Source organism: Antedon bifida, chromosome 10 (genome assembly GCF_963402885.1).
Source record: "Antedon bifida chromosome 10, ecAntBifi1.1, whole genome shotgun sequence".
NCBI lineage: Eukaryota > Metazoa > Echinodermata > Crinoidea > Comatulida > Antedonidae > Antedon > Antedon bifida.
Window position 1 is genome coordinate 7,907,337 of NC_136235.1, and position 22,775 is coordinate 7,930,111.

At 33.1% G+C, this 22,775-nt stretch overlaps 2 protein-coding genes across 2 annotated transcripts; both read right to left on the reverse strand.

The window, feature by feature from the left end:
* Positions 1-880: 880 nt before the first annotated feature.
* On the reverse strand, positions 881-17,343 carry LOC144854630 (MAM and LDL-receptor class A domain-containing protein 1-like). Its single transcript, XM_078712562.1, has 18 exons — positions 17,271-17,343; positions 15,254-15,519; positions 14,719-14,812; positions 13,589-13,729; positions 12,724-12,995; positions 12,146-12,236; positions 11,721-11,882; positions 10,850-11,112; positions 10,217-10,307; positions 9,705-9,884; positions 8,500-8,765; positions 7,805-7,892; positions 6,839-6,994; positions 3,992-4,248; positions 3,227-3,569; positions 2,628-2,881; positions 2,101-2,185; positions 881-1,451 (listed from the first exon to the last, which is right to left on the reverse strand). Exons 1-18 carry the CDS (start codon positions 17,341-17,343, stop codon positions 1,204-1,206), a joined length of 3,330 nt encoding a protein of 1,109 aa, XP_078568688.1. The 3' UTR covers positions 881-1,203.
* Positions 17,344-18,825: 1,482 nt separating this feature from the next.
* Positions 18,826-21,609, reverse strand: LOC144854056 (uncharacterized). The gene is made up of 2 exons (XM_078711938.1): positions 21,448-21,609; positions 18,826-19,846 (listed from the first exon to the last, which is right to left on the reverse strand). The coding sequence occupies exons 1-2, from the start codon at positions 21,491-21,493 to the stop codon at positions 19,302-19,304; spliced, it is 591 nt and encodes a 196-aa protein (XP_078568064.1). The 5' UTR covers positions 21,494-21,609; the 3' UTR covers positions 18,826-19,301.
* Positions 21,610-22,775: the final 1,166 nt, after the last annotated feature.

The following is a 22,775-nucleotide window of genomic DNA, read 5'->3' on the forward strand; positions in this document are numbered from 1 at the left end:
TGGATGATAATAAAACGTGTACTACCGGTAGTTCATGATTGTAACAGGCGCGAGATTACTTTATCCGTATGGGGTAATGGATGATTTCTTTTAAAGAAAATAAATTTGAGATTTTGATATAAGAAAATCGTTGGTTTATTTTAGTTAATTTTTTGGAAGTACGAATATTATAAACATTTGCAGTTCTACCAATTCTGCAAATTTTGCGTAGGTTAATGGAATACATTTACGATCGATATAAATTAATGTAAGGCTATAGTATTTTAGACGTTTTTCTTGTTAACTTTACTTTTTTGGTTTTAATTTGTTACAAAGTGAGATTTTGATATATGTAAACAATTTATCTATTATACTACCTACAGTACATGAACAAACTGTAAACCTTCTTCCTCTTGACGACATATAACGTACTTTATTGTCAGCTCCTTAATATAATGTCTACATGTATTAGTAATAATAAACGAATAGTATTGTATAAATACAAAATGGTACATTCAACATTTTTCCTCAATTTTCTCGTTTTCATAATTGTCTGACCATTTCACTCTTAGCAATGTACTATCCAATTTAGTTGAAATTTCGCAACAGATATTTACACATATTTTTCAAAATATATATTATTTTCTAAATACATTTTACAAATCGACAAAATATTTTTTGGTTTAAAAAAATGGTTTTTTTTTATTTCATATTTTTCAGGAAAATTTCTTTATTTATCTCTATGCTACGTAACGCTGATAATGTAACATGTTCCTATGTGTATATCAATTAATTTTCTTTACATAATGGCTAGTAACGAAACAAATTGTCAATTTTTTTGTCTATTTTGTTGTTTGTCTATTTTAATAATATTTTTTACAAAATAAAATTTGCATCGACCATTTTTGTTTCATTATATTTATGTAAACCTAGCCCATAATGTTGTCAGGGTTTCTATTCACTCCCATGTTTTTCATTAGTATGATAATAATGCTTATTACAATTGCAAAAGATTTTATTTTCTTTTCTAAGCTTCGTTTACGGCCGCCAGACAAAATAACCTGGTTACGTTTCTCTCACCGTACGGAATTTTCTCAGGATTGTCGTCAACAAAGCTTCGAAGACTTGGGGTGGACATAGCTAAGTTTCATTATCAGGAATTATCTTGTTTCCACATTGGCAAGCAATGCGTTGATAAAGGCATTCTGGATAAACATTGCTGCTTTACTTTGCAGATTCTGTAGTATTTTCTGTTGTTAAGTAAAGCGGATTTTCGATGACAATGTTGTCAGTGATAGGTCTATTATCAAATTTAATGGTGGATATAAGTGGAGGATCTCTTTTTCTTGATCTGAATTTAAAGTACACGGTAAGTACTACAGCTATCAATACAACTAAGATGGCTACACATACACCAATGACTTTGTTTCTAGTTCTGTTGTCTGACGTTGATCCAGCTGTTACGTTCGGATCTGTAGAATAAAGTAATACATAGCATTTACTAATGATTAGGCCTAATCCTATAATGATGTGAATGCAATGATTGTAATTAATAACCAACCTGAGAATACAGGTATTGATCACGATGATGACTAATGTTGAATAGTAATGTGATGGCGCTCGTTACAATCCGTTACGCGTGATTAATAATTAAATGACGTAATTTATAGACGGGCATAAATAGGGATAAAGATTTGCACTCATTAGTCCGGTATGCGTCATGCAAGTATAACAAGCAAAATAAGTTGTAATTAAAGGTGAAATGCATTTAGTACGGTGGCCTATAAGTGTCACGGCAACTTTCAAGAAATATCACGGCAATTTTTCAAAAAAAGCCACGGCAATTTGAAAAAAGCCACGGCAAATTAAAAATAAAACATCACGGCAAATTAAAAATAAAACATCGCGGCAATTTAACAAAAATACCACGGCACCTTAAAAATGAAACACCACGGCAAATTAGTATTGAATCACCACGGCAAATTAATAATGAAACACCACGGCAAATTACAGAATGCCACGGCGAAAGTGAGTTACCACGGCGGAAGTGACCTTTGGAATCTTCGATTTTTTTTGACAGGTACAACAGTAATAATTCTTATCTTTATTATGTTAACCTACCTATTATACAATCGGGTATAACTTCAAAACGACGAATACCAATCAATCCGTTCCCAGAGTTTCCAATGACTCCCTCAATTATTATCTGTTAAAATATTATGTTTTAATAAGAAATAAAAACAGTATGTGTAAAGTATGTATCTGAACTAATAGGATTCAATAGAATATAAATGAAAGGACTACAGATTGTAAATAATTGATAATAAATTATAAATTGTTTCTTAATAAATTATTAAATGGAATGTAACTTTGTTTTAAGCATCATTTAATGGAGAATGAACAATAATAAAAACTGTTACGTCAAAAACCGATCAGTTAATGGGCCTACCGTTTAATGTTATGGTTTGTTGATCGCGTGTCGTGATTGTTAATTTGAATAATCAACTCTGCATTGTTTGTAATTGTGTTGTTTGTGTAGAGAGGGTTAGTTTTGAATGTGAATATCGTTTGGCGGGGGACGAACGCCCTCCTAATTCCATCAGCCGTCGAATTCTGCTTCAAAAGAAAAAAATTACTAAATTACTTACAGAAAACGTTGACGAATCGGAATTAAAGTTAATTTGTTGAGCTTTCCAACTGTTAGTTGTATCCGAAGTTCTCCAAATTCGGGTCCATAGTTTGCCAACAACAATATACAGATTTAAAACTTGAGGAGTTTGGTTAATATTGTAGTCAATTCTTATACACTGATTTGTACTTGCTTTGATAATAGGAGTTTCAATTTGACCCTTTTGACCAACTTGTCCATTTCTTGGATTGATGTAGATATATGATTTTCCACCTATTTGTTTTAAAAAGGAAATATGCTGACATCATGTGAAAAGGACATGACAAGAACAAATGTCTACTAATGTTTTATTGAAAGGGGAAATATGATATTTAAATATAAGATCTATCTAAGAATTGTCTGGAAATGTACAAGTATGCAGATTTATAGAATACAAAATATGATTATGAAACAGTAGAGACTAGGAGATATTTTACTTTATTTTATCATAAATACATCCATCACATGAGCCATTGGCTTTGCAATACGGGCCAATGAACGACAGACTCGAATGAAAACATATTAACATTAACATAACATACGTCCACGATCAACTAAGTAAGGAAGTATAAAAATTACCTTCTAATCCTGGTAACGATTGGAGAATGTTTATGTCATTATAGCTCCAATCTAAATCATCAGATGTAGATTGTATTAACCCACATGTGCTAATATCCACTTGAAAATGACATTCAAAATAAGAAATTATATACTGTTGGTTGGTAGTAACTTCCACATGTTTGTCTGAATTATTAATTGTAAGATGTTTATCAATTGTAAGATGTTTAGCAACAGTCGTGGTTTGTGTATGTGTGGCTGGTTTTGTAGTCGTTGGCTTATTGCAATTTTCTTGAGATATGGATATATCATCGAGAGCCAAATCCCCTTGAAAATGTTCTCCAATTTTACCCTCAAAATGTACCTGTGAAGTAATGACAAGCACATGGTTTTTAGACCTTTAAATTTGCATATACAGACCTAGGTCTATTTGGATGGAACTATAATGCAAAATCATATAACATGAAAGAAAAATAGAAAACGCAAGACGCTTGTGTATAGTTGAAGGACTCTGTTTAGTCTACCGAAATTGCAACATTTTATGCAAACCGAAAGCATATGGAAATTGTTAAATTGATTGTCTTATATTATCGTGTGTGATAAATTCAACGTTGTTCAAAATAATATAATCAAGAAACCAAATATGGTAACTTCTTGATAGGATAGGATTTAATCCACTGATAATTATTATAATTAGGCATGATGTATGTCACATACAGTGAACCAGGCGGTTTGTTTTTTTAAAATATTAAAATAACGATTTTGTTTATTTGTTTAAATAATCACCTGGTAACTCAATGATGATATTGGCAGCTGGATCACTGCACTCTCCCAGCTGTTGGAACTACCAGGGCTTGTCCAAAGCATCTTTACAGTGCCTCGGCTAGACATTGATACCTTCATGGTGCTATGCTGTTCCCCGTACGAATAATAAAAGAACCTAAGACATGTGGTTGTCATAACACCTTTAAGGAGTGGTGTAGTAAGCACTGCTATGTAACCAGGCCGCTGGGGCTGTGATGCCTCAATGTAAACAAAGTGCCCTGTAATATCGTAGAAAAAATATATTGTTTTTAGTTAATATTGCTTCTATTTTTAAATTACTCCAAGGGGTTTTTTTCTTCAGAATATACTCAATCAAATAAACATTGTCTATTGCGATCAAACGGATTTACCTCGAACTCATTCTTATTTACAATCATACAAATTAAGTATTGAAGTTTTACAACTAAAAATACTTTCCAGATTTGACCATGAAGTGGGAGTTCATGTTGATGTTTTAGAAATGTCTGCTTACAGCTTGAGTGACAGAAATCTAACAGTGAATTAATACGTTTTCCAGATTTATGAGGATGGAAATCAACTTAATATAAACTGCTAATATGTGGTCAAATTTAATAATATACCAGGAAAGATTACTTTTTTATTAATTTTTTTCAGAGACGCTCTACTAAATATTTTAAATATAATATATATAAATCCAAATTACTGAAAAATGACAATGCTGTGGGTATCAGTGACTGGATCTCAATGGAGATACAAAAAAAAGCGAAAAGCTAAATCAAAACGATAAAGTAAAACAGCCAGAAAAGTTAGCAGAGCTTTCGGGCAACACTAGCCCTTCATCACAGTGCAAGTGAAGGAATTTGGATAACGTCATAGTATAAGAACTGGCAAGTGCTGCCTGGGTGGACAGGAATAAAAGAAATGCAACAAAAGGTGACAGGGTGGAGTCTGAATAAGAGTAGAAAACAACGAAGGTAGCTTGGTAGAGATATAAAAATTTTGGAATGAAACTAAGAAACAGCTTAAATGGTGGTTAATATTGAAACTTAAATTTTGGTAGTCAATGGAATAATTTTACCGATCAGGGAGTATGTTCCTAATGTTAAGTCTAAAAGGTTTTGTGGTTTTAAGTTGTAATTCCCAGTGGGTTTCTTTGTCTTTGTGAGTTTTGTCGCTCCATTTGACATCGTGGTCTATTGCAATAACTCTGAAATTTGCAATCGAGTGACCAGCTGAATTAAAATATTCGGCTACAGGTTGATCAAGCTTTAATGTTTTGATAGCTGATCTGTGTTATGTCATTCTCATACGGAGAGTGTTTTTTGTTTCCCCGACGTACTGTTTGCCACAAATATTACAGATAAATGACGTTTTTGGTTAGACAATTAATTGATTGTCTTATCCGAAAAATGCGGCCAGTTTGGTTACTCTATATAAATATATATATATATATATATATATATATAAACAAATCAGGCACAGAACATTAATTCTAAACCGCCCGGTGATATACTGAAATTTAATTTATTAATTTGAAACGATAAAGATGAGGAAATCTGTGAGAATGAGAAAAAGTCGCCCCAACCGAGACTCGAACTCGGACCGCCTGCTTGATATGCAGTTGTCCTAACCATTAGACCACTGGGTCTCTTCGGAGATCCCGCCTCGTAAATAAAAATACTGTAAGATGTAAGACGTACCACGCCGAGAATGTTAAAGAGTCGCTATCCAATCGAGTTCGAACAATACCATGAAAGCCCCAGTGGTCTAATGGTTAGGACAACTGCATATCAAGCAGGCGGTCCGAGTTCGAGTCTCGGTTGGGGCGACTTTTTCTCATTCTCACAGATTTCCTCATCTTTATCGTTTCAAATATATATATATACATATCAAGCAGGCGGTCCGAGTTCGAGTCTCGGTTGGGGCGACTTTTTCTCATTCTCACAGATTTCCTCATCTTTATCCTTTCAAATTAATTAATTAAATTTCAGTATATCACCGGGCGGTTTAGAATTGATGTTCTTTGCCTCTTGTGTTTATATATATAAAAGTATCTCTTCGGAGATCCCGCCTCGTGAATAAAAATACTGAAAGATGAGGTCGTATCAATTTGATCTCTGTTGCGCGTGCGTACAACTGAGGACTAGTGCTGTTCCGCCGTACCACGCCGAGAATGTTAAAGAGTCGTTATCCAATCGAGTTCGAACAATACCATGAAAGCCCCAGTGGTCTAATGGTTAGGACATCTGCATATCAAGCAGGCGGTCCGAGTTCGAGTCTCGGTTGGGGCGACTTTTTCTCATTCTCACAGATTTCCTCATCTTTATCCTTTCAAATTAATTAATTAAATTTCAGTATATCACCGGGCGGTTTAGAATTAATGTTCTTTGCCTCTTGTGTTTATATATATATATATATATAATAAATTTTAATTTAAAATTTTAATTTAAAATTTAGTAATGAAAATTTTGAAAGTTTAAATAATAAAAGTGTCACAATATTGATTTATCACACTTTAGATTTAGTTATCTCCTATTCAAAGGCGCCGATTCGTTTTGAATATTGGAGGCAGTGGACTAAAACAATGCAGGGCTAGTCATATCGGTTCTGAATTATATAGGCTGCACGTTTTAGAAAACTGATACAAACATGCATGGGAGCCCTCTCCCAACACAAGGTTTTATAAACGCCATTTACATCTACAAGAATCGTTTCGTTCCATGAACATTTTATTATCATTTTATACATTTAGAAAATAGTTCAGCAATGCTGAATGTTATTTGTAAACTTCTTTTCAACTTGTTTTTCAATTGTTCTTTCTTTTTATACATGTAAAAAAATTCCAACCTGCTTCGGTTCCGAAAGTGTGGTCAGTGATTGGTGTGTTGCCATGTGAACTGGTAAAACCTTGCCGTAAATACCAATCAAAATCATCTTCATTTCCATTCTTCCCTTGTGTCAATCCGCATTCATTTATACCATTTTCAAAATCACAACGGAAACCTGTAAATGATGATAAAAATATGAGATATTTAAAATGAGTAAAATACAACAAATGAAAACTAGTTCACCAAAATAAAAATGTTATTCATCTATAAGTTTGTTAGTAAGCAATGGCAAATACAATAATAAGTAATAATCTGCAAGAAATATTAATCGGTTTGAAGTTTAATAATTATCTCTTTTTGTATATTTGTAGAAATTTGGGCATCTTATTTACATTAACATTTAATTTTAAAAGTCGCAGTGACCCGGGTAATCGGAATTATTGCGGTTGTAGTTCTTGCATAACATGTTCGATTTCTAATTCTCTGTTATTCAGTTAGCTTTTAGTATTTTGTTACAAACGCCACTTGCGAGTATGTTTGTAACAATAGTAGGTATGACATGGTGTACCACCAAAATGTTCTTCTCGTTACGAATATTAAGCCGAATCGCGATTGAATATTTAGTAGAATCACCATAGAAGAGATACTTGGATAGGGGTTCCCGTTTACGCGGGAAGCACCGATACAGCGTCCCCTAAATAAGGTTGTCCGATGGAAGGAATTCTGCTGTAACTTTCTTTTCAAATGTTCTTTTTCATATTTATATGTTGTTTTATTATTTTGTAATATCACGAATTTGTGTAAAAACAATTAATGTTGACTGAACGCGTTATGCTGTATACATCAGTCTCGTGAATAATAAAGTTTATATACCCTTTTTGTGAACAATTTAGTGTCCTAATTATTTCAAATCTCCTTCGATATTGATGATTGATATAAGATGCCTTAAAACAATGCATTTGTAATTTAAACTGTTACAACTCACTTGATGTACACGCCGAGCGGTAAAAGCTAATATCATCAATTGCAATTACACCCAAGTATCCGCTACCTCTTACACCTTCAAACACAACCTGACATCAAACAAAACATTTTTTCTGTTATGCCGCTGTGCATTCGTCATGGCCAATTTACACAGACGAGAGGTAACGCTAAGCGGAAAACAAGAATTTTGAATCTATGTTCTTTTTCCTGGATTTACAGATGCCACATGGGGCAAGCACGCGGTTTTCCTCTTACCGATACTGCTCGTCTGTGTAATTTGGCCTTAAAGCATATTTTTCACTAGGCGAATTTGTTTGCGCGAATCGAAAGAATTGGAAGATGGTAAATACGCAATCATATAAGCTGACGCTTTCGATTCGTGCGAAGAAATTCGCCTAGTGGAAAATCGGCTTTATTTATAAATTATTACGTAATGTATAACGGTATAAAATACGCTGCAAACGTGTAACCACTGTTCATTGTTGATACAGATTGGCGAGACGGACCAGTGAATGATGCACTGTATCAAGCCATCGATGTTGTAAATTAATAAAGATGGAATTAATGTACCTTGTTGGTAGGCATACTATGTACTTACTTGGATCACTGAACGGCATAATAATTATAAATTTAAACAGAATTAAGAGAACAAAAATTAAAAGATAAAACAAGTACAACTAATTCTTAGAAGCTTACATTGAATGGTTCATGTGAGGGTGGTATTTCAACCTGCTCATGAAACCACTTCGGACCATAATCACCATAAACTGCTATGAGTGGATCATCGGCAAGTGGTTCAGAATATTTCTTTATATAAACATTGAAGAAATCCACATCTTCGCCATCCATATACACCCAAAATTTAACACAAGAAGGAGTTATTGTTTCCATAACTAATGGCGAATTCAGCCTAGCTTTTTGATTGTAGTTCCAAAAGAAAGTTTCAAGATACATAAAATGACCTGAAAATAACAAAATATTCATACGTTATAGAGGGCCACCAATCAATCCACAATGCACTGCTTCTTGACCAACCAACAAAAACCCCAAAAGACACGACTGAATTTAACCGATACCTAATGATTTTAGTCTGTATAAATTAGAAAGAAAAGCAAATGAAATTTGGTCTCTGTTTTGTTTAGACATTACAGTACTATATGTTTAAAAATTAATATGTATTTGAAAAGAAAAAATTAGAATGTTCGTAGGTTCGAAGGTATTTAAAAGAATGCATTTTATTAAATAAAATACTGTATATGCATAATGTATAAGGTATATGAAGCAAAGATTAAGGAATGTGAAGTCCCGATACATCCCATTACATATACCTAATAGTATTAATAATAATTAATCGTTATAAAAACTTAATATCGTTAGAACACAAAACGATGTCCATAGATGTGAACATATATATATGCATATAGCTTGACATTTTTGTATATAACAGTGAACTGGGTACTCAACAAGAGATATTATTAGATATATATCACAGGAAAATATTGCAAAAGATAATGAATATTAAATTAACAGATATAGCGAGTAACGCGAATATATACAAGGTAACAAAACAAGAAGAATGGAGAAAAAATAATTAAATTAAGAAGATTAAAATGGTATGGACACATAATTAGACTATCGGATGAAGGTGACTAAAAAGAAAGTAAACAGACCACCAGGATACACCAAATAAATACAATATTTAAAAGGCAAAATGTAGACTTTAGCACAATAACAAACCATCCTGACGAAAAAATTAAAATATGGAAACAAATCGTGGAAAGGGTAATGTCTGAATGATTACAAGAGCTGATAAAGATAAGAATTGTAATTGTCTTACACTTTTTGTTAATGCAAAATGACTTTGATTATGATAATTATAAACCAATGAAATGATATCTTACCACGTGATGATTTCAGTGTGTGGTCGTATTGAGGCCCAAAGATGGCGCCACCGCCCTGACCTGGCACCCAGTCATAATCATCATATATACCTTGAGTGTAGTTGCAGACATCAAGTGTTTCGAATTCACACGAAATATTCGTAACGGTGTTTTCTGGCTGCGGTGGAGGTGTTGTGACGACTATAATCAATAAGAACAGGATGAAAGATATGTGTATAATGTGTAGAGTTTCGAATAGAATAGAAAATTTTTTTTATTTGATATTCGATACACAATATGTATATCTACGTTTGTTAAATGTTGTTAATGAGTGAACAGCTTTGGTATGGCATGAATATTTTGGCTCATTAAACTTTTCACTGTGACAATTCACAGTAACAGTGCAATTTTGCTTTTTGTTGTTGCCGTGTTTTGTTTTGTCGTCCTTTTTTTATCTCCTCTAAATTAACTCCAGGTACATGTTGAATCATGATATAAGTCTCTATTTTAAAGTTAGGATCATGCATATGTACCATGTATTTGACATACTCCCTCTGTAACAATGACGTCATCAATAGCAATATCTCCAAATGTAGAATATCCAAGAGTCCCTTCAAATATTATCTAACGAGAAAGAATAGTGACAATTAGAAACAGCAACCATTACCTTTAATTACACCACCATATTAACCATATATGGACTTTATAAACTTAATCATACAATACGTCCTGCGTCGATAGTAAGCCTACTTTTATGGCAGTAGCTCACTTCCCATGGCAAGTTATAGATACACGTTGTCATTGTGTAGACCATCAAGTGGATATCTTTGTTAAGCTCTGTCTACACTATCAAACTAGTTTAACAAAAAAAGTGTGATGTGCCCAAATATGGTAGTGATATTTCCAAATATGGGAGTGATATGACATAATCATGTCCATATATGGAAACATCACATTTTTTTGTCAAATAAAGTTTGGTAGTGTAGCTTTACGGTATTGGTTTATAAATTCATAAAATGTGAATTCTTTTACTATGGATAATTGATTGATTGATTGATCACTTTATTTCAGAATAAAAATTCCATATATAGCCTACAACAAACAATACAAAACGGAAAATCATACTAAAATAAGATTTTCTCCCATTTAGTGAATGAAAGACATACTTTATATGAAGATTTACTTTCTATTTCAAACGCCGCTCTATGCCAGTAATCACCATGGTTACCATCCGCGTTCCACAGTTTGATTTCTGATTGGTCAGCATCCAGTTTGTATACGGATAACACTTGATAAACTCTATTTCCATACATGTGGTACCAAACCTCAAGGCAGTGTGATTTTTCTGGCCTATTTATTTTTGGTGATATAAAACGAGCAGTCTGTGCTTGTAATTGCGGATCTGTCATTGTTACATACATATAAAAACCTAACAAGAAAACAATATTATGTATTGATATTTTATTAAAATGTACTGTAGTATACGGTTATAGATACCAAGGCATTTTACACAGTTTTTACACAATTTTTCTTATTCGATTATTTTTCATCATCCGAGGATTGTCATCATATTGATTGATGCTATCACAATTATTTTCACAGTTTCATCACACGCAGAGGTATGAATAAAAATATATTTATACAGATGAGCTGCTGTAAAGGTCTGCGGAACCCGCGTGCTTGTCCCACGTAAAATATGCATCTATCCTGAGGGCGGGTTTCCGCTCAAACACCCATCCACTCCGCTTTTGATGTAAATGGTCATAATAAGAAATAACATAGATTTTTTCCGCTTACCGTTTACCGCTTACGGTTACCGCTCGTCTGTGTAAATTGGCCTTAAAGATTTGGTTTCCACTGGAGACAAAACACAAGGACGTAACGTAACGCAAGCGTGTTGACTAATGACAAGCGAACATTCGAATAATCCAACGCTTGTGATTGGTAAATTCGCTTACATTGCGTTTCCTAGTGAACCAAGCTTAACAGTGCAGCTTAACATACAGACGGTACCGATACATTTAAAACTATTCTTACCTAAGCCATTCATCATTGTATGGTCAGTGGACGGACCAACTCCGAGTGAAGCCGTGGCTCCATTTTTCCACACCCAGTCAAAGTCGTCATTATCATCCTGGATGTAGCCGCAAACCTCAGCTTCTTCAAACTCACATGATGCATTAGTTACATTTGAGAGATCTAATTGAAAGAAATAATCAACCATTTTAATTTGAGAATTAAGTTCGTTCATATTTAACCAGTCTTTTACATGTTAGTCCATTCATCTGCATATACTGCAATTCATTCGTTCATTGGTTTATGTTGGTTCATAAGACATTTATTCTATTAGCAATTCTTCATCTGTTGATCCGTTCGTCTATTTGTCTGTTTCGTGTAGTGATCATTTGTTCGTAAGGCTGATTATAAGTAGGCCGACTTTATCAATGTATTTGTACACATACCATGAATAATACACGATCTTAATTCAACACTTATATCATCTATGGCTATATCCCCACGTATTCCTGCACCGCGTACTGCTTGAAACATTACCTATCAATTTAATACAAAACATTCATTCATTTATTTATTAGATGCGCTTGGATATTGTTAAGCATTTGATAACATTTAGAGAAACTAAGTTATGCCCTCTTGCCTCTTACAAACAAGGACAAGTCCTGTATGATTGAAGCCCTCTGTTTGGTGCAAGATATACACCATTTGTTGTAAACATTTTGGAAAATATGTATACTGTACATTTGATATGAATATGAGACGCTGTACTTTAAGATAGGCATACTGAACAAATTAAGATAGAGTACGGAGAGTGGAATTGTTTATCACTTGCTTTCTGCTATTACTTCGTTCTAATTTGTGGGGGGAAACCACAAAACTGATATTTTTATGGAAATATGATTCAACATTTGTTAAATAATAGTAAGATTTTAACCGTGTTATGATGATGACATTATTGATTTTAAACACTTTTCACAATTTTTTTTATATTCTAAACGAACCATAATTCATAATGTTTACTTACTTCAAATGTGTTATTTTCACGCAGTTCAATCTCCGCTGGTCTCCAAACGTTTCCCCTACTCCCAGATTTTGACCACACCATTGCTCCTGGTCCACTGTCATTCACCACAGAGATGTTCACAGTTAAAGATTCTATATGTTCACCATACATATGGTACCAAAAATGGAGGCAATGAGGCCTGTGGTCAGATGATGGAGCGATGGCCAATGTCTTCAAAATGGCTTCATCTCCCTGTCGTCTGGGTGAGCTTGTTTCGATGTATGCATAACGGCCTACAGTGAATTAGATTTAGATTACTTTATTCCTAAACAACTCTAAGGGCAAACCTACAGCGTTGAATTATTTCAATTCATTCAATAATACACCTTGGTAGTTTATCAAGTATTATAATCTACGATTGAAATTTTCATTTTTACCTAGTGCTATTAGACTACACAACAATGAGTTTCAAAGATAAGTCATTAGGTCTGTTGTTTTTATATTGCTTGATCAGTTGTTGTTAGTTCCAAGTTGATCACGAATGTAAATATTATGTGTGTATTGTTTTGCTTGTGTTTTTCTGCCAAGAAAACAATTATCATTATACTATGTATGAATGACTTAATAAATCGAATATCTGATTGTTTTTGAATGAAGAAGTATAGTCATCGCAGACGGAAATGTCTGTGAAGGAATAACTTGGAAAGAGAAAATCTTATGGGTTCCATCAATGTCACTACTTAAAATGAGACTTCCAAGATTACAAGGATCGGTTAGTTATCAGTTTAATATATTAATGTTTAGTTTTTGTTGCTGTTTGAAATGTTACTTAATTTCACCAATGTCTGATTTTGTTAATTTCATGGAACAATTCCTAGATGAATACCTGTCGAGTCGTCAAGTGTATGGTCAAAGCGTGGACCAGTATTAACGGAAGTCGTTTGTCCACTGCCAATTCTCCAATCAAAATGGTCAGAACCAGTAACTTGCTCCAGACAAAATGAATCCTCAAAATCGCAAGCAAATTCTGTAAGTAAAGTAATATCCTAACTTTCTATTTTCCGTTATCTAAAATGCTGGAATAAATGATGTTTACATTTATTATTACATAATAAACTGTAAGCCTATATTTTCTGGGTTCTTGATTTGGTTAAGAAAATTGTTAATGTGGGCTATTTTCTTTGTGTTGAATAATATTCAACTCTAACTTAAAAACTATTATCGGACATAGAATGTAGACAAAATATTCCTTTTAAATATTTTTAGAATGTTACCACTACACTATACTTGTAAGGGAGGAAATGAACACGTCATGGCCAGACTTGTTTTTAGGTCGGGCTAAAAAATGAACACGTCATGGTCAGTCTTGTCTTTAGGTCGGGCTCAGAAATGAACACATCGTGGTCAGCCTTTTCTTGAGGTCGGGCTCAGAAATGAACACGTCGTGGTCAGCCTTGTCTTTAGGTCGGGCGCAGAAATGAACACGTCATGGTCAGCCTTGATTTTAGGTCGGGCTCAGAAATGAACACGTCATGGTCAGCCTTGTCTTTAGGTCGGGCTCAGAAATGAACACGTCGTGGTCAGCCTTGTCTTTAGGTCGGGCTCAGAAATGAACACGTCGTGCTCAGCCTTGTCTTTAGGTCGGGCTCAGAAATGAACACGTCGTGGTCAGCCTTGTCTTTAGGCTCAGAAATGGGCTCAGAAATGAACACGTCATGGTCAGCCTTGTCTTTAGGTCGGGCTCAGAAATGAACACGTCGTGGTCAGCCTTGTCTTTAGGTCGGGCTCAGAAATGAACACGTCGTGCTCAGCCTTGTCTTTAGGTCGGGCTCAGAAATGAACACGTCGTGGTCAGCCTTGTCTTTAGGCTCAGAAATGTACGTGACGTGAGTATGACAAAAGATAAATGTTATATGTATATTGTTATATTCATTTTATCTCCAACCATCTTCTTTAAGTCCTTTTTATGGAAAGACCAGAATGATAGCTGCTGACTCATTGTTACAATCTGTTTACCTTGATTACATGCGCCACTTCGAAGCTTAATATCATCAAGTGCAATAAGTGATTCAACCGGATCCGAATCGAAGACTGTCCCTTCAAAGATAATCTACCATTATGGATAAGATTTGAGTATAAAGATTAAGATCAGTTTCAAGAACATTTACAATCTTTGTTCATAGATTTGCAATTGCTAAGATACTAAATACGTTCAGAAATATTTGTTATATAACAATAGAAGAAACTTTTATAGATAATGACTTGTTATGATAATATCCATACCATATATAGTTGAACTGTAGTTAAAAATTGTATTCCTGTTTTGAGACTTCATTTTACCGACTCTTGTCTAACATTTATGTGCCAGGAATTTCAAAATTATATTTTGGGGTTTTGTTTGCACCTTAAAGTAATTATTCCTTACTGGTTCATTGTTATTCATTCTTTTAGACATGATCGAATAAAAATGAATGTTTATCTCAAACCCGATACTGTTTTTTATTCTGAATTTGTTTTCAATCACTTGGTAAGCTAAGTGTTGCAAACCTACCACAAAGTGCGACTTGACAGAATCAATGTCTATCAAAACACGTTTCCATTGGAATGACGTGATTTCAGTACGATTCCAAATCGAAGTAGTTTCTACAGCTTGGCCATCTTGTTCTATTAATACTTCAATTCTGTTATTGATTTCTGTTACAAAGTAATAGAACTCCAGACAATCTAGAAGATTGATTCGTTTTACTACTGGTGTTCGAATGCGCCTTGGTTGCTGTGTTTCGTCGGAATCAATCCACGTCAATGCAATAATGTTACCTGGTAAGAACAGTTAGCAAAATGTATATTGGTAGTAATAATGCATTATGAATGAATAGAATATTAATTATTATCCCCACTAAATGTGTTAAATACGCTTATGCTTTTTCTCTAAAGCTCTGACACGTCATTGAAAGCCAGACAGTATGTACTTCATTTGTGACAATTAAATATTTGCATATTTTTCCCTTTTTATTGTATCTTAGGCTACTACGACTCTTACAGTGTTAAAAGTAGTTAAAATACAAATAATAAATATATTTACATAATTATAATAATAACATTTTAATATAAAACCATATTTGCTTTTCAAAGAAGATGTTAATTAAAATATATAGATAAAACAGGTAACAGTCGTGTTCATGTTTGAGTAGAGAGGCTATAAACTCAGAGGAGGAATATAAAATATCCTCCCTTTTCACCGAGACAAAATGGATGAGATGTGAAAAAGAGGAATGCAAATGAAAATTAGATAACTAGGATGATAGCATGGAATGATATATTTAATGAAAACCGTAAGGTTAGAATCCATACACTGTGTAAGTCCAAGATGTCATTTTGGCTCTGTGTGTATGTGAGACGATTCATACCCGATGTCATCTTATTATAATACTACTAATGTATACAATTCGCATATGAGAAATAACATTTCATACAAGTTATATTTCATGCTATCAATTGTAGCAGAGTTTTTGTTTTGGCACCCCATTGTTGTGCCTTATTTAAGTTACACCACATGTTCATTTTCTATTAGATTTTTCACTTCAGCAGTGAAAAGAATATAGATCTTTTTTTTTTATCATCTTTATCTTTTCTTCCAGCATTGGACATTATGTGCACCTTGTATATAGAGAAACAGCGAATTCATTTATAATATTGTTTTTTGTTCCTGTAGCAATTTTAAACTAAGTAATATTATCTTCAGCTAGCTGGAAAGCAATTAGACAACACACCTTTAAATTGGTGCCATGTCCATTGAATGGCAATGCATTCAAATAAGCATGTGTTATTCACTTTCTATCTGATTTATACAATTGTCACATAAATTGTTTTCTCCTAAATTCCATAGTTGTAATCTTTTTTTTACACGATAAGATTCGATGTAGGAGTTTAAAGTTGAATTGAGCAATGTTTCATCTTGTATACCTTATAATACCATACTTTATTCCAATCTATTTCTACGTTATTTAGTTCACATTCCCATTTTCTTTGTGAACCTGGTTCAATGGAATGTTTGTTTATAAAATATGTATAGTATATAGATTCTTTAATGTGCGTATGCAACAATGAATCATTACTACCTACATCTTGAGTATTTGGATTGTCTCTTCTAATAACTTCTTTCCACTCATTTGGTATGGCATTCATAACCTGAAATTACTCATTTAAACTATTATGTTTTTTTATACAAATTTTAAATTATTTCACCTACAGTTCGTACTCTATCATTTATAAATATGTCACCAATTGTTTTATAATCAGAATATAACCATGATTACAAGTACAATGATTTATTGTTAGATACTATAGGCCTAAGCTTATTTTCCCATAATTGTTGATTTTTTTTAATTTCTATTAAAGTTGTGGTTTTGAATACACGATATTATTACATTTTACAACAACATTAATCATATTCTTGTAGAATGTAGGCATATCTCTCAAGTTAGCATGATCATCTAAATTAAGTTTAGTACTTTTTACTGTATATTCAATTGGGTGAAGGAAACATTTTGGTATACATTTCCATTTACCTGGATCTGGACTTAACAGTCGCTTGACCCAATTTAGTTTAAGTGATTCAACCACAGAGCTAATATCTAGCATGTTTAAACCACTTTCTTTACGATTTTTAATTAAGGTTGTTCTTTTTATCTTTTCACTTCTAGTTCCCCATAGAAACGTATATAGTAGTTTCTATTTGTTTTATAATATCTTTTGGAACATTAATTATACTTGCGTTAATATATAAACTTAGGCAATGCAAGTGTTTTAGTAATGGTAATTTTACCAAAAAAGATTCATTCTTTCCATATGTTTAATACATTCTCTAGATTTGTAATTTTTTCCCAGTTTCTCTTTTCACTTAAATGCTTATTGTAACCTACATGGATTCCTAAAAATTTAACAGGTTCACTAGTACTAACCATTTCCTTACAACATTGCTTACCGGATTCGGCTCTAAGAGTATGGTCTGTTTCTGGTAGTTGACTCGTGCTTGAATTTCTTCTTCTCCATCCCAATTCTGATTCCGTGGTAAACCCACATAAGTCTTGCTCAAACCCGCAGTTCAAATCGCAAACAGCAATAGAACAGTAACTAAAGACTACAAAGAGAGCAACCAAATACCAACGACACATTGTACAACCAAGGTTTATCTGAACTGTGCCATACTCCTTAATATTAGAATATATTCAATGATAAAACGTAAAATAATTTTCTGTTGGTATTGTCATCAGAATTATATAGATTATCTTTTTTTAATGCAAACAATTCGAGGGCTAGTATAAGTGTTACTTTATCTTTCCATTGTTGTATAAGTGGTGTTTGTATATTTGTCTAGTGTAGCGGATTACTTTACGATTTTCTTTTATGAATATAGTGTAATTAATGCCCAATACGCTCATGCTCTTTCTCTATTTTTAAACAAAATTACCGGTTAGCTAAGTCGACACCATGCTGGTCGAAATGGTCAATTGAAGCTACGCCGACAATGTGTATTGATTAACTAGCAAACAATGACGTAATTGATAGCGTGTCCTTATTTAGATGACGTGTTGTAATTGACGTCACACCCGAAAATTACATTTTTAAATGGGGCCAAAAACACCGGTAAAGAAACACAATGTCAGCGTAAATTTAATATTGAATGACCAGTGTCGTGATAGGACATCTCCCCTAACTGCAATGTGTAGCTCCGTGTGACGTGTCAGACAAGAGGTGAATTCCGTCTTTCTTTACATATAAGAATTGAATGTATTCTTCCACCATTGCCTTTGTATGCTGTGAATGCGTCTCTTGAACCGATATAAAATAACATTATGTATCGTAATTATCTGATACACTATCAAACTAGTTTGAAAAAGAGTGATGTGCCCAAATATGGCAGTTATGTGACGTCACATTTTGTCACATAAAATTTGAGAGTATAGACAGAGCTTAACTCTATATACGCTTCAAATTTAACAAGAAACAAGCGTACACTAATTGCCATCAAACAGTTTAGGATTAACTAACTAAGGTGTAAATGGTACTAATGCGTCACTGACAAAATAGTAACTCAGGAACAAGTAATCAATACACGCATTATTACGATGTCAAATCATTTTATTCACATTTTTCTGGGATTACGTCATTTAGAAGGACACACTTCTAAAGTATTGCACGCAAATTATAACCATGTACTAATGCTAACTTTATAATGGTTGATTGGGAGTTTTGGGTCTATAATTTTACAAGGCCTTGTAGGCCTAGTCACTTATTTTACGCACTAAACACGGTATCATATATTCCATAGACCGAAGCCTAGCATACAGATCAATCTGCTAGAATTACGACAACCGAAATATAAAGTATCATGTTACTATGCAATTAATATTATATTCGCCAGGAAGTTTCTAGGGAAGCCAGCCTACATTACAATATTAAAGATTATACTCATTATACTGAAACAGCCAAATTTGATGTTCATAAAAGTTCAATGCAAAATTTACTAAAATAATCTTTTTCCGGTGAGTATAATAAAAAAGTTGCATCTCATATAAGTCTATAGTTTAGTTGATAATTTATTCTAAACGATTTTGTTGTTGTCGTCGTCGTTGGCGGATTAGAATAATTGCAACTACTCCGAAGATGCCGAGAACGATGATGATCGTTAAGACAACTCCAAGAGCGGTTGCGTTCACTCCTTGGTTCATGCTTGCTTCTGAGTCGCTATCATTATCCAGATTTAGGAAGCTCCCATCAGCTGCATCAGAACCATCGACGTCATTAATTGATGCTCCTAGGCCTTGTGTGTCAGCTACGTTTTCTGCGCTGTTTGATAGACCTCCGGCTGCAACTCCGGGGGGCATACTTACACCATTATTGGCGAAATAAGATGAAGCACCACCGTTTTTGTTATATGATGAGAACTGTCCCATACCATTAGCGGGCTGTGCAAAGTTTGGATCATTGATGTTGACGTTTGGGTTGTTCATTGGGTTGTACATGTGTGGGTTGTTCCTGTGCGGGTTGTTCATGTTGATGTTTGGGTCATTGATGTTAACCCCGCCTCCACCAGCAACTGGGGCGAAGTATTTTGGGGTTGTAGATCGATACTGAGCTGATGCTGTAATAAAATGAAAAACATAATATAATATAATAACAATCAATATTATTCCTTTTTATTATAATTAATAATTACATAAACCTATTGGACATTTAAAAGTAATTCTTAGTTGAGGACTCAAACTACTAATTCTGAATTAGTTATTTAGGTAAATCACGTGTTTGAGTGAAGTGTGTATAAAAAAGAATAGGAAACTTTATAATTGAATTTCCTGTGGTAATGTACCACCTCGTGTCGGGTCTGAGTCAGAGATACTATCACAGGTCACCTAGTGATCATTTAGTAGAAAAAGCAAGAAAACAGATTCTAAATTAATTACTTTCCATATTGGACATTCAGCTTCGCCTTATATGGAAAATAAGGTAGACATCACTTTTATCATGATCTATTTTTGGGAATATTATTTTACTTGTTTAGTAATGATATAGTTCAACTGGACTAAGAACTAAACAAATCAATTTGTTATTTCGGAAATTTAGGTAATCTATTTTATAATCAAACTTTCCTATTAATATCAATTAATATTTGGCAAATTTAATAAAACATGTTTCATTTTGAAAGTCACGATAAATTATTTTAAAAAATGAGATAGAGCATACACTAATACCGGAATTAATTTGAAACCTTAATATGTTGTTTAAAATGATGAAAATACTCTGAGGAGTTTAAAAGTTATGTATTTTGGATAGCCTAAATATTATCCTAATCCTATTGAACTTTGAATTGATGTTAGAAGATGTGATAACTTGATTTATACACATCAGGGCTTTTGAGGGAATTAAATATATTTACTCAGAGGCAATTATTTAAAGATATATTTTCGTCCCCCTGAAAACAAAAATATTTGTTTTCAATGTTTTTTAATAGTTATTAACTTTTTTCACAAAATATTATTTAGGCCTACCTGAAAACTGTATTTTAAAGCAAAAAATAGTAAAATTGGCTGGAAGTTTTTATAAGTGAAATAATTTTTCAACGGAAATGGCCTATTTAAAGTTTTTTTATTAACCTCAGTTGTCATGTTTTTGGGGGACAACACATCTTTAAAATACCGCATTTAACACAATTTGCCGTTACAGTATTTGTTAATACTTAAATTTTTAGTTTTTATATTAATCGGGTTTTTTAAATTATAATGTTGTGTAATCTTATATTTCTGACTTTTCTTTTTCTTTGCAGAAATGATTTTCATATACAAATTTAATTCAAATTGTTCTGTTTTCTTAATTTAATAACCATAGTTCTCACAAAAGGAGCACGGATATATATGTTTAAATATATGTATATAATCATAAACTATGAAATATGAACATTTTCGATGATAAACATTTGTATAACCCAAATATAGAAAATCAGAAATGAAATGCACGTTTATTCAATCATTATATTTCCTATTATTTCTACATAAAAATATAGTTGAACATAGAAAACAGAGAAAAGGTAAATGTGGCAACACTTTATAGAGAAACATTATTGTAAGACGCACAATAAAAAGTATTAACTCATCTTCAAAATACCTAATACTTCTAAATGAAAGTGTAGAACAGTACAAATAAATTAAATAGCATATTTGTATGTATTTTATAATATAAAAAACTTACCAATTGCAACCAGCAATAAACAAATGGTCATCATAAAGGTCTTCATGGTTTATGCTTTTGTCGTACCAGCAACTTTAAAAGCAAAATATATCAGTAGGTTCCAAACGCTTCAATATCTCAAATGGTATAGAGAGATCGGTGTCAGGCCTTTTATTTTAACTGACTCAAAGAAAGCAAAATCACTCTTTCCTGTTACACTTTTTGCTTCTCTGGGGAGATTTCCGGCGATAATTATTTACATTCAGATGGTCTTGCACCCTTTACTATCTTCACTCCCACAGACACTATGTGTTTGTTGCGCAGGTGCGAAGTAACGAATAACTTACGACGAATCACCAAACGGTTTCTATTAGTTACAGATACGTCATTTCAAAACGATAGAAGTTGTCTGCTAGGCTGGGCTCATGTCATTTTTACCACAAAACAAAGTAGCTAAATAACAATAATCTCGAAGGAAAGCCCGGCTCATTAAAAACGCGTAAAATAATTTAGAAACGGCATTCGTGTAATTATTTTTCCATCTTAGATTAGATTGCAGGCCTATCTATAGGAATATCAAAGTGTTTTGGTTATTTTTGTCATGTTTAGTATGTATATTAATAATATTGAAGCATGAATTAAAGCTCAGGTACAGGTATGAATTTGAAATATGGTTATGGTTAAATGTACACATAAACAAATATGTGTAACAGAACAACAAAAAACATGAATACAAACATTTTCGGTAGTTAGGTAGTTTAACCAATGTAATACCATGTCCGGTGACTCCCTAAAGTACAAAAAGGGCAAAAAAACCGCTGAAATAAACATACAGCTCTAGACCTATTGATAGGCAAATGGATTTCCTTTTTAAATTATCATCTCGGTTTTTAGTTCGAATTTAATTTGATAATCGTTTTCCCATTGTAATTATAGTGTGTTACTTATAGGCCTGATATTGTTTTACTTTCAACTTCCATTTGTCGGGGACTCATAGATACATAACATTTGTAACGGCAAACAATCGCAAAAATTAGAAATTATAAGCTTCGAAAAAACAGAAACAACGTATTAGCATGGGTTTAATATTATGATTTTGTTTTCTTTATCGTTAATGAATATTTCCGCAATGTTGATTGAATAAGAAAGTAGTAATAAATTATCTCACAGTCCAGGAAAAAAAGACACGTAAAGAATCCAACATTTAAAAATGTCTCTATTTTTGTTTAATCAGAAAAACCAATGACAGTATGATGAAAGGGTAGCTCCGGGGTATAAATATTCTAATGTTTAATATAAAATATAAGTCTTTTATAATGACCTCACTTATTGTGTGACAAAGAGCAGAA

Bases quoted from the DNA above. Each gene is read 5' to 3' on its own strand.
- LOC144854630 (XM_078712562.1), bottom strand. From the start codon at position 17,343: ATGCTAGATATTAGCTCTGTGGTTGAATCACTTAAACTAAATTGGGTC. The intron at 10,308-10,849 runs GTATGTCTTTCA...CTTTCTCGTTAG, and splicing joins AAAGTAAATCTTCATATAAA to ATAATATTTGAAGGGACTCT. The intron at 7,893-8,499 runs GTAAGCTTCTAA...GTTTGATGTCAG, and splicing joins CCTCACATGAACCATTCAAT to GTTGTGTTTGAAGGTGTAAG.
- LOC144854056 (XM_078711938.1), bottom strand. From the start codon at position 21,493: ATGAAGACCTTTATGATGACCATTTGTTTATTGCTGGTTGCAATTG. The intron at 19,847-21,447 runs GTAAGTTTTTTA...ATTTTATTACAG, and splicing joins TTTATTGCTGGTTGCAATTG to CATCAGCTCAGTATCGATCT.